This window comes from Capra hircus, chromosome 9 (genome assembly GCF_001704415.2).
Source record: "Capra hircus breed San Clemente chromosome 9, ASM170441v1, whole genome shotgun sequence".
NCBI classification, from domain to species: Eukaryota; Metazoa; Chordata; class Mammalia; order Artiodactyla; family Bovidae; genus Capra; species Capra hircus.
This window is the reverse complement of record NC_030816.1, coordinates 81,559,464-81,571,633: the sequence shown is the minus strand read 5'-3', so window position 1 is coordinate 81,571,633 and position 12,170 is coordinate 81,559,464. Positions and strand designations below refer to the sequence as shown.

Genomic DNA, 12,170 nt, shown 5'->3' with positions numbered 1-12,170 from the left:
AGAACTGGGCAATGGTAAATTTCTGTTGCTTTAAGTCTCTACATTTGTGGCCATTTGTTACACAGCAGCTGGGAGCTGATAGAGCTGGCATGTGCGAGAGCAGGCCCCGGCCTGGATGTGCCAGGGGGCCTTGGAGCTGTGTCTGGAGGCCAGAAGGGGTCGGTCATGCACTCAGAGCCCTTGTGCTATCACAGCTGCGGCTGCCAAGCTCCCGAATGTGGAGGACACGCCTGGGGAGCACCCACAAAAGGGGAATACGCCTGGTTATTGCTGGAGAGGGTCAGCCCTGGATATGGCAACGCAGTTTGGAAAGTCAGTGGTTGAGATTTTCATGAGTTTTCTGGGCCACAGGAGAAACTCTTTACCTCTACCTGAGAATGATATTTCAAAGGAAAATCAGCTAAAATTTGCTCTAAACTAAATAAGAGCATTGCTCTCCTTCCTCCCCTTTCCATATGAACAGCGTGCCACTCAAATACACTGTTGCTCCTCTCAGCACCATTTTTCTGCTCCCCTTGCTGGGGAACACGGTGCTCTTGATGACACAGATGACAGGCACAGTCACCCATGAGAACAAGCAGACGTGTGTGCTCTAGGAGGACGTTCTGGCAGAGCCTGCCCGTCGCAGACAGTGCCACTGAAAGAAGCCTCTCTGAAACCACTCCTGCCTTGCACGGAAGCATTGCTCTGGCCTTCAGCATTCTCCCTTATGTTCCATGTCATTGCATTTGTCAGCTTAGCATTGCTAAGCTCAGGGCAGTTCACGATTACAGGCCAAACAACTGAGATACAGAAGAGTTAAAAGAAAGGACCCCAGACCTTATTAATTGTGGCAGAGCGGAAATTAAAAGGCTTTTACTCCAGACTAGGACTCGCTTGCCTGTCTTTTGTGACTCTTCTCTGGGATAATGATTCGAGTGAGGAGGTCTGGAGCAGATACCAGGAAGACCCAGCAACAACAAACCCAATCACCCAGCCCCTCTCTGCTCCAGCGGGAATTGCAGGACCCAAAGGAGAACGAACAGCTGAAATGCCCCAGGCTCAGGTCAGCCCTTCTCCACGCCCGCCCCCCCCCCCCCCCCGCTGAGAAAGGGAAAGTGTTAGTCTCTCAGTCGTGTCTGACTCTTTGCAACCCCACGTGGACTGTAGCCTGCCAGGCTCCTCTGTCCATGGGATTTTCCAGACAAGAATACTGGAGTGTGTAGCCATTTCCTTCTCCAGGGGATCTTCCTGACCCAGGGACTGAACCCAGGTCTCCTGCATTGCAGGCAGATTCTTTACCATCTGAGCCACCAGGGAAACCCCATGGAGACGAGTCCCTTCATTGACCACTGCCATGGCCTGAAATGTTTCCTGGGCATCCAGCACAGACCCACGGTCTCAGGAGAGACGCAGGTGCCCGGGGACAGGGGAGGGGAGGTGGCTGAGGCTGCCACGCTCCCGAGGCTTCAGGAAGCATTCCAGCTGACAGCCTAAGACATCAAGTCCGGTTCCGAGTTGCATTTATTAAACTTAACAAGACCAGCATGTTTTCATAACGGAACTGATTTCCTGAAAGACCGAGATGAGCCTCTTCTTCAGGAAAGAAAAGGCAAGGCTTGGCTATAAGATTTGCCAAAGCAATGTGCCTTGAAAACCAAAGGACACAGAGGGGTGATGATGGAGGAGGATGATCACCCCTGGCAGGGTTGGGGAGAGAAACAAAGATGGCATTTCCCAAAGGACCTGCTTTTAGCAGCCACAGAGGTCGAGAATTTCATTCTCAGCAGAACCTTGACTTCTGGCCAACTTCTAGCTAACTCTACCTTCTCAGATCATTAACAGAAGACAGGACAAACCTGTGAGATGTACTCGCCAAGAGCCTTCATATATCTTCATATGCCCCTGTCCCCTTTCTAAGAGACTAGCAACTGACTATAGAGTCTGCACTCACTGCCAACATTCTGTGCTGCCCATAAACACAGAGGTGCCAGAAAGGAGACACTTTGTACCATCTAAGTACACACACACACACATACACACACACACACACACACAGAGGACATACAGATTTAACTAAATACCACCACCTCCACTACTGCTATTACCACACACATACATGCACACAACCAGCTTCTAAGCACACAAGCTGGTTCACCTTAACAGTTAAATGATGGTCATGACAGGTACATTTTAGCAGAGCTCTTCATTCTTTAAGAATTCTCTCCCACAAGATGAAGATTACTCCCAGAGGTAGCTTCTCAGTCACGTCTGACTCTTTGTGACCCCATGACTATAGCCTGCCAGGCTCCTCTGTCCAGGAGATTATCCCAGCAAGAATACTGGAGTGGGTTGCCATTCTCTTCTCCAGAGGACTTTCCCAACCCAGGGATTGTACAGGTCTCCCATATCGCAGGCAGATCCTTCACCATCTGAGCCACTAGAGAGGCCCAAAGACAGACAGCTGGGTCTCAGATGGAGCCAGGTCAGTGCATCCAGCTGGCTGCCTCTACACCAATTAGTGTCAAACCCAGGAGGGCAGGGGAGGCTGTGGGAGACCATTCAAGCACTTCAGGGGTGAACGTTTTTCTTTCAAGCAGTTCAAAATACTAGGCTACATGCTTGTGTACACCGTTTGGGAGGATGGGATGACTCCAAATGACTTGAGACTGACCATCTCTACTCAGGGCTATGAACAGATGTTCAGTTTCGAGAAGTAATTGTGGGGTTATCCATACTGCCCAGACACCAAAATGAACCCCTAGACAGAACCTACAGAGGGCCAGAGAATCTCCATGTGATTGCAACAAGAAGGGCCCCACACAGGGGCACCCATAAATATTCTGCAGGGACCACCTGCTGATCAAAATGAAGTCAGCTGGAACTCAGCCTGGCTACTCCGTAAACCAATGTGACTTAACACAAATCAGTGTGGGTTTCTGGAGGTGGGCAAGAATTCACGCTTAGTTTTCCAGCGAAAGAGCACTTTAGTTTCAACGAGGCTAAATGAGTCACTTCGAGGTTTAAGCAATTCAAAGGCTGTTACTCACGCAGGTGAATATCAAGGAGCTCTTTGGATGCTTCACAGAAGGAGAAGGAATATGATTTATGAGAAGGAAAGCCAAGGCTCAAGATGAAGTTACTGAGGAGAAGGCCAGTCCAATACCTAACACGTTAACGTGGTGAAAAACTACAGCCTGGAAAGGATATCTTGCAGGACTGTCCTTAAGAGCGTTGAGGAATCCCGCCTGCTGTGAACCTGGAGGAATGAAACAGAATTTAGTAACCAGACATCACTTCCAAGAAACAGCCTTCATGCTGAAAGCCCTCTCATCTACACAAAAATAATCGGTGCCTCGAGATCAATAAAATTACATTTGGTAGAGCTCCGATACTGATTGGACAGTGAGATTCCACCAAAGTTATTCAACAAGAAAATGGTAGATTCATAAGCAGACCCAACATCTGGAGGATATTTGTTCAGTAAAAGCAGATGGATGTCTGCATACATTCCCATAAGTTACAGTTCTGATTACTCCTTTGTTTTCCTCATTTTAATGGGGAAATAGAATACTGTATGCTATTTTCTCTCTTCTTTTACCAAAGACTGTTTCCCTGAAGTTGGTTAACGTTTGACCCTGGGCATCCTGTAAACTAGACTAAGTATCAAAGACGCCTTTCTCTGCACCCAGAGTAAACAAACTCATAAACCTGAAGTCTATATTGCTGACTGCTTTGGGGTTTGAGACATGTGAATACAGACTGTCTGTGCAAGACAACATTTCTTCAGGGGCCGGAGGGACGATGCATCTGACAAAAAGTGGTTTTTATTTTGCGTATTGGCGTTAGAGGCTTTTGAGAAAGAAAAGCCCATTTGGAGGAGCTCTTAGTGGCCCCACCTTGGGTTGGCAAGGCTGGGTCCCCGTGTTCTGGGGACATAAACTGGCCCTGGCTCGGCAGTGAAGTGACCAAACAGGACAGACGCCACAGGACCGGTTCTAGCGCATCTCCCTGGCGTCGTCTATTCCAGACCCTCGGTGGAACCGGAAGCCAGGCTGGCTGGGGGGAGGCTAATGGTGTGATGGCTCCAGTTCTTCCCCAAGTTCCCACCCCCTCTTGCCCACTGGCCACCTCGGAGCCCCGAGAATGTGCCGTGTGCTCTAAGGACGCCAACTGATTGAAGAACTGATGAGGAAAGCTTGAGGTGTTCCCGTCCCTCCCTGCTAGGCCGGGGTGGCGTGGACGTGCTGTGGGTCTTGGAGCAAATGCAATCTTGAGGCACAAGGAGGGACAAGAAGAGATGGTTTCTCTTTTCCTGCTTAACTCAGACCATATCGCTTTCTCAAGCTCTGCTTCCTCTAAGAGGAAATCCAGACGTCACCTTCCCGGTGATCTCTGGACGACAGGCTTCCTCCCTGGCCACCCCTGGCTATCCGGTGTCCCCTCTCAGAGTCTACTTCCTGGCAGGGAGGACTCGGGGCACGGTCCCCAGCTGCTCTCAAACAGCTCTCTGTCTTTGCCAAGGCTTTCAGAATCATAGGGGGGATCACGGAGTCATGTAAAGCTTCTGCCCATCTTGAGCACAAATCGGGGGTCGGGGTGGGGTTGTGGTGGGGGCTGGAGAACTGGGAGAGGAAAACCTCTATTTGCTTTTGTCCAAAATATTGCAGCAACTTGCAGGCGTTTTTGGGGGGGCTGGTGGTGGAAGATTGGGTTAACAATATATCAGAATAAGCTAGAGCAAACTCCATTTTGCTGAAACCAGAATGAGCAAAAATTTGTCGTTGTTCAGTTGTGTCTGACTCTTTTATGACCCTATGGACTGCAGCGGAAATGAAAATGCCACTGTGGTGGCAAGTGACGGGCTTCATGGTGTGTGTGAGAGTGCATGTGTGTTACCAGAGTTAATGTGTGAGGTAAAAACTGCCTGATACCCAGAATGTAGGGGCAAGGCCATAAACACAGTGTGATTATATATATGTGTAGGCATTTTGAAGTTGCTACAGATGATATAAGAGGTAATGCTTAAAGACTATTTTTCAGTGTCATAAATATGCTGGAATATCAGTACTTCTTCCTTCTCTAGTTGTATAAATAACTGCTTCTTCTGTCTGTTAATACATGCGTTTTCTTTGGAAGGACTGATGCTGAAGCTGAAACTCCAATACTTTGGCCAAATGATGCAAAGAACTGACTCATTCGAAAAGACCCTGATGCTGGGAAAGATTGAAGGTGGGAAGAGAAGCGGACAACCGAGGATGAGATAGATGGTTGGATGGCATCACTGACTCAATGGACATGAGTTTGAACAAGCTCCAGGAGTTGGTGATGGACAGGGGGGCCTGGCATGCTGCAGTCCATGGGGCTGCAAAGAGTCAGACATGACTGAGCGACTGAACTGAACTGAACTGAGGACCCTAGTTACATTGTTGCCACTTTGAGACTCTGAAAATAAAACAGGTGCCCCGGAGAGCCCTCAGACCATCCTTCCCAGGTGGTGAGGAAGGGTAAAGGGGTCTCTGACTGGTGACAATCCTCTTCCTGCTGTCCCAGCAAGTTATGGCTCTCATACATATATTACAAATTTGTGTTACATTTATTTAGATGAAAAGATTGGGAAAGAATAAATGGAAACTAGCATTTAAAATGCCTGTGAAAATTTGGAATAGTCCATGAAGGTCCAAAGTAAAACACAAATATGAAACTTCCAATACTACCCGCTCCCCCCAACCCCCATTCAAACCCCACCAAGAGAGCAAGTAGAGAATGTGTGTGTCTAAATTTGGTCATAGCACGCTGCGGTCTAATCGGTCTAACCGCTGCTTCAGGGAAGAAAGTGAGGTGTGTGTCTAGATACTTCTAGAAACATTCCAGAGAGAGGCTCTGGACTTGCTAATGGATGGCTGTACTTCAGGAATATGGACAGAGGCGATGCTGGTCTTTAATGTTGCTAATGGAGCTCTAAGTTTAAAGGCTCACCTTTACAGGTCAAAGCCAAGTGGCTTCCTTCTCATCACATCCCTATTATAGGAAAGTGAGTTCAAAGTTATGACCTTTGAAAAGGGAGTGAAAAATGCCATCTGTTAAGGCAAATATATATTAAAATCACCTATACCCCAATTTCATTTTTAATAAAGTTGCTTCCTTCATAGCTTGCCAATGTCCTGGCAGATAATTAAACATCTTATCAAATGTGTATCTCACATTTATAGATTTGTGTGTAAGAAAGCTCAGTCTTTATCCCCCATTTTTTTTTTTTTAGGGAGGGTGACAATTCCTGCTTAAGTAGATTCACATTTTAAAAAAAGGTTCTGTTTTTCAGCGGGTATCATGACAACACATTATCCTCTGGGAAAATGTGGGGATGGTTCCTCCTGGGGATCCCTCAAGCAGAAGAGAAAGTGAAGTCACAAGGTTGGAACAGGGACCACGTGTCAAGGAGAAAGTCTTATAAGTGAAAGAGTCTGATCCAGGGGCACCCCTGGCAGCTGCGGTTGGAAGATGGGGGTAGGAGGGAAGGGGAGGGAGGGGAGAAACGGAAAGGGGGGGCGGCTGGAAGGGAGGAGGGGGCAGGGAGAAGGACAAAGAAAAGAGAGAGCCTGGAATGACCAAAAATCTTAAATCAAAATTAAATCAGAAAACTGAAGTCAGGCAAATGGTTACATACGTAATCTGATTTCGCCAGCATACTTACGAAGGATGACGTGGGTGATAACGAATGCAAATATAAAGACTGTCAGAAAAGACAGAGATAAAATAAACATATAAAAAAATCTGTAGTTTCTTTTCCCCACACAGTTGCCTACCCAGGGACAGTGGTGATCAAATCGTTCTGAAATGAGAGGCAGAAAGAAAAAAAGAAAAAAAGAAAATCAATTAATAGAATGTTTTTTGACTTGAGGGAGCTCCCCCTCCCATTCTCTGATAATATAATAAAACATTCTCTGCTCGTATTTCCAAATGCACTGCTCAGAGAAACACGCAACGTTAAGACACATCAAGAAAGCAATAATTCTTTCAACGGAACTTAGCTGTTTTGAAAAAACAAAGGATGTGCATTCTATTTTTATTACAATAGAAAACTCAAAGATTTCCCTCTTTTGTACAAGAAAGCTCTTTGGTTCATAGAATAATCTTCCCTTAAGATGGTAACAACACTTCTGATGGTAACTGCTGGGCTGGGCGGGGCTGGGGCTCTGCCTTTCACAGTGTGTGGTGCTGAGCGACCATCTCTCATGGTAAGCAGCCGAGAGAGAGGTCACTAGGAGCCTAGGACGGGACAGAGGGACAATCCCGGTTCTCCCATTCCGGCTACTGCTGTTTTCCAAGAAATGTCTCTGCCATTTCACTAGTCATAAAAAAAATTATATCTCTGATCTTCAAATAATGTAATACACCTGATCTTGTAGTCCACAACTCGGCTTCCTTACCTGTCAAACAAGGATACCATATAGAGTCCTGTGGGGCCAAATACTCTCTGGGAAAGCATTTTTTATAAAAACCAGCATGTGGTGCTTTATAGCTTGTGAAGAGAAAGTCACATACACCCATCCATTTGACCTTGAAACATTCCTATGAGGATAATGATGCTGCTACCCTATTTTACAGATGAGCAAACTGCGGTTTAGGAGGGAAGCTGCCTGCAGGGTCTGTACAGCTCAGAGGCAGTGGAACTAGGGTTGAGGTCAGGTCTTTTTCAGGACTCATCCCGTCTTGCCAATGCCCAGGCTGCCTCGAGCATTTGGAAAACAGCACTGCTTTGGGCGTTTTTATCCTGTTATCCCAAACCTGTGTCCTCCCACCTTGGGGATTTCACCAGAGTCTGTAAGGCGTTTGCAATTCGCTCTTCCTCTTCTAAATAATGGCTGAGTGCTGCTCTACTTTTCAGCTGATCTTCTACTCAAAAGGCCTATCCAGGGTGTCTGACGCAGCCACTCACAGCAGACCACCTGCCACGGGAAAAATGCTAAGCTTTTCACTTGGACTCTTATCCAAGCTTAGCTTTTACCCAAATCTCACATCTCTCTATGTGTACTTTGAAAAGATACAGAGAAGGCTGTGCGGTGGGACTACGTAAATTAACATTATAAAGTTATGCGAGGCAGTGTTTCCTTCCTTTCCGGTCACCTATCATAAATCACTCATCTCATATTTTATGTTCAGTGCAAGCCTGTGTGTGTGTTAGTCACTCAATCCTGTCTGACTCTTTGCAACCCCACAGACTGTCTGTCCGTAGGATTTCCCAGGCAAGAATAGTGGAGTGGGTTGCCCTTCCCTTCTCCAGGGGATCTTCCCAACCCAGGGATCGAACCTGGGTCTCCTGCACTGCAGGCAGATTCTTTACTGCTGCGCCACCTGGGAAGCCCAGTGCAAGCTTATTTCTTGAAAAGGTCATGAAGATGCTTGGAGACCATGGTGGTAGAGGAACGGTAAGAGTCATCGTTGTCTGCACTCAACAAAAGCAAGCAGCAGCTGGTCACCCTGAGAGAAATCTCAAAGCTCACCAGCCTGGTGACAACTCAATGGCCTGTAAGATGCTGACACTGAAAGGAAAGCAACTCCTACGGTGTGTCTGTGTGAGTCACAGGTCAACACGTAGTCAACCCCACACAGCTGGAAAAGTTACAGTGAAAAGCGAAAGTCGCTCAATCATGTCTGACTCTTTGCAACCCCATGAAGTATATATGGTTCATGGAATTCTCCAGGACAGAAAACTGGAATGGGCAGCCTTTCCCTTCTCCAGGGGATCTTCCCAACCCAGGGATCAAACCCAGGTCTCCCGCATTGCAGGCGGATTCTTTACCAGCTGAGCCACAACGGAAGCCCAAACAAGTTAATCCTTGCATAAAACAACCTCATTTCCCCAAGTCAGTGATCTACATGGGCTATGCACTGGAAAAGTCTGTACAGAAAATGCAGAAAGAGAAAAGAAATTGGGATCAACCGAATTTTCCTAAGACTCTGAGGCTGTCATTTGAGAAACCTCTTTTCTGCTTAATACATGCCTATGGAAGATGAAAATAAGACGTGGAGGCTGGGGACACAGAAGGCCAGGTCAGGGTGGGACCTCTGGTTCCAGCTGTGAAAGCTGATCTCCAGATGCCAAGTGAGTGGCGGACGAGCCTGCCCACTATAGCGAGAGTTGCCCACCAGCAGAGGAGACATCAGAGCTGGGGAGGCAGAATTAACACGATGGATGCCCCCACTCCAAGTACCAAGGTCTTAATGGGGCACCGTGATCATTTCTATGGGGGCAGGGGGTAGATGTATTCTTAGCTTAGAAAGCTCACCGTGAGCTAAGCTAACGCACTTTCCTGAGGGAGGCAGAGCTGCTAGGGGAGGAAAGCAACAGATGATGCACACGAAACCCTTGGGCACTGGGTCTGGGGGCTTCGGAGGAGACAAGCAATCTCTCAGAGTGGGTGTGGCTCTCTGGCAGCCCTCAGTGGAAGCAATTTCCATTTGCCTTATTGAAAACCCTTTTCTTGGCTGACAAAATCTCACTAACAGTGTAGGCTTGCTGAGAAAGACTTTGATTTAATGCTTTTCATGGTCCCCTTTGTGACTGTTGGATACCTGGTGGTAAACGAGCCTGGTGGTTCAGTCAGTAAAGTGTCTGCCTGCAAAGCGGGAGACTCGGGTTCCATCCCTGGGTCGGGAAGATCCTCTGGAGGAGGAAATGGCAACCCACTCCAGTGTTCTTGCCTGGAGAATTCCATGGACAGAGGAGCCTGGTGGGCTACAATGCATGCGGTCACAAAGAGTCAGACACGACCGAGTGATGCACACACACACACACACACACACACACACAAATAAGCCTGAGAGCTGGGCGTGCATCTCTGTGGAAGGAGGATGCTTAGAGCCCAGGGCCACCTCCCAGTCTCCTCTAACCCCGAACTCTGGTGCCCTCCTCCCTCCTCTTGATTTCTAGGGTGTCAGAGCCTCCCACACCCCAGGCTATGCCTGCGCCTCTTCTTTTCTTGCAGACTCTCTTTCTCACCCAGTAATCTCTTTATTCCCCCCCAGGTTCAAATGTCAGCTCTACACCGATGATGCCAAAACAGCCACTGCCGCCTTCACCCACCTTATCTAAAAATCACCTTATTTATTTTTACTTGCTTTTGTCTGCTGACTCTACTCTGAGCCTGTAGTAAATGTTTTTCAAGGACTGACTAAGCCCCCACGCTACCCCAAGGACATCCCCATGAGCAAGCGCACTGCCTGGCAGGGCTACTGGCAGCCAGGCTGGCGGGCTCTATCTGCGTCCAGAACCCTCGCCCGCCAGCCCCCACTGCCCGGGGGAAGTGTCCCCGCGAGCCCCGCACTGTATCAGGCGACCTACAACAGCGTATCCAACACGCCCTGGCTTCCAGGGGTTCCTTGTCTCATTGGTGAGGATGCTTCAGCACCCAGACCCCAAGAACGAGCGTCTAACAGAGGGACATCGAATACGGTGATTTCCGTCCGCTCGCGACGCTGGCCGCACACAGCATCCTTCCTGAGGGGCTGAGGGCGAGAAATGGAGCGGCAGGAGCTCAGCCTGGGCGGGCCGACACACGCTGACTCCCAGGGCCTGAGTGAGGCAGGGCTGGCCGGGCCAGGACACCTGGGGAGGGGGCACTGCTGGCAACGTGGTGGCGTGCAGCCACAGCATCTGAGACTCCTCAAGCAACCATCATTAGAGGGCAGAATGCCATTTTCCGTGTGGGAAGACTGACTGGTGTCCTATGCCCTGGGGGTGAGGTGGGCGTGTGTGATGTCCTAACCCATCGTGCCCGAGTCTTTGCGACCCCATGGACAGTGGCCCGCCAGGCTCCTCTGTCCATTGGATTTCCCAGGCAAGAATAGGGGAGTGGGTTGCCATGCCCTTCTCCAGGGGATCTTCCCCCTCAGGGATCGAACTCGCATCTCCTTCGTCTCCAGCACGGGCAGGTGGATTCTTTACCCCTGAGCCACCAGGACAGCTCTGTGGATGAGATGAAGGCTCTTTTTTTTATTAAAAAAAAACAAACCACTTTAGACTTGTTACTCTGAGGTCTGGATCCTGCCAGAAGGGTGTGGTTTCTGCCCTTGCAGCCTCTCTGGAGGGTTCCCTTAATCGAATGAGGAGCCCTTTCCAAAGCTAGGCTGTTGCGGGTGGTGGGGGGGTGTCTGTGCTCGGCTGTGCTGAATGGAGGGACAGAGCCTCAGGGCAAGAGGAATGGAACATGGAGCACAGAGTGGCGTGGGCCGAACCTAGAAATTTCTCTAAAATAATGTGAGGTTGGAGTCAGCCAGCTGGAGCACCCTGCGCACACCTCGGTAGGCATCACGCTCCCTGGCGTGGTTTCTGGGCCTCTTTCCTCTCCTTCCCCAGGTGAAGCCTTGAGATGAGAAGCCATGTCTAGTCCCCTAACGGCCCCAGTACCCGAGTGCCTGGAATGAAGCACACGCCCAACAGACACGCGCTGAGCACAGGAAGAAGTGCCTTTAACTGCCTTTGGCAGTTTCCTCTGTGATCACTATTTCTGGCCGCCAGGTGCAGAGATTGGAATATTCTGATGGAAGATGAGATTTCCAGGTGGTGCCAGTAGTAGAGAATCCACCTGCCAATGCAGGAGCCTCAGGAGACCCAAGTTCGATCCCTGGGTGGGAAAGATCCCCTGGAGAAGGGAATGGCAACCCACTCCAGTATTCTTGCCTGAAGAATCCCATGGGCAGAGGAGCCTGGGGGGCTACAGTCCGTGGGGTCGCAAAGAGCTGGACACGGCTAAGCACACAGGCACACAGGCAACCACAGGAAAGGGCAGGGGACTAGGAAATCTGAAGACGTTCAGAGAAGGCTGAGAGCTGGAAGATGCTGATGGAAGCAGAAAAGAACTGATGGGACGGTTATTAGCCTGAATAAGCTCTCGCAGAAGCAGGCTCTGTCCGGTCTGGCAATCGTGGGAAGCAGAGGTGAGTTTATTAGAAACCTCTGTAGGGTGCTTGGGGCTATTGGGAGACCCTGAGGCTTCAGCTAGAATCCTAAGTCAGGAGGAATTCCAGGCAACTTCAGAGTTACCAGATCCTAAGTGGAGAAAGGAGATTCCATTAAAATGGCCAGTGGGAACATAGCTCAGGTGGAATTATGATCCTATCTTGGGAACCCCAAACTCTAAATACTAATACTAAATACTCATGAACAGAACACTATCAATGATGATTAA

At 49.0% G+C, this 12,170-nt stretch overlaps 1 protein-coding gene across 4 annotated transcripts in view; it reads right to left on the bottom strand.

Annotated features, from left to right (window-relative positions):
- ZDHHC14 (zinc finger DHHC-type containing 14) overlaps positions 1-12,170 on the bottom strand; it is a 292,200-nt gene that overhangs the window by 34,429 nt on the left and 245,601 nt on the right. For all 4 annotated transcript variants that reach the window (XM_013966626.2, XM_018053409.1, XM_018053407.1 and 1 more), the window contains exons 4-5: positions 6,674-6,811; positions 3,190-3,238 (exon numbers count right to left, since the gene is read on the bottom strand). In XM_013966626.2, coding sequence (XP_013822080.2) covers positions 3,190-3,238; positions 6,674-6,811 — 187 coding nt within the window. The remainder of the gene's footprint in view (positions 1-3,189; positions 3,239-6,673; positions 6,812-12,170) is intronic.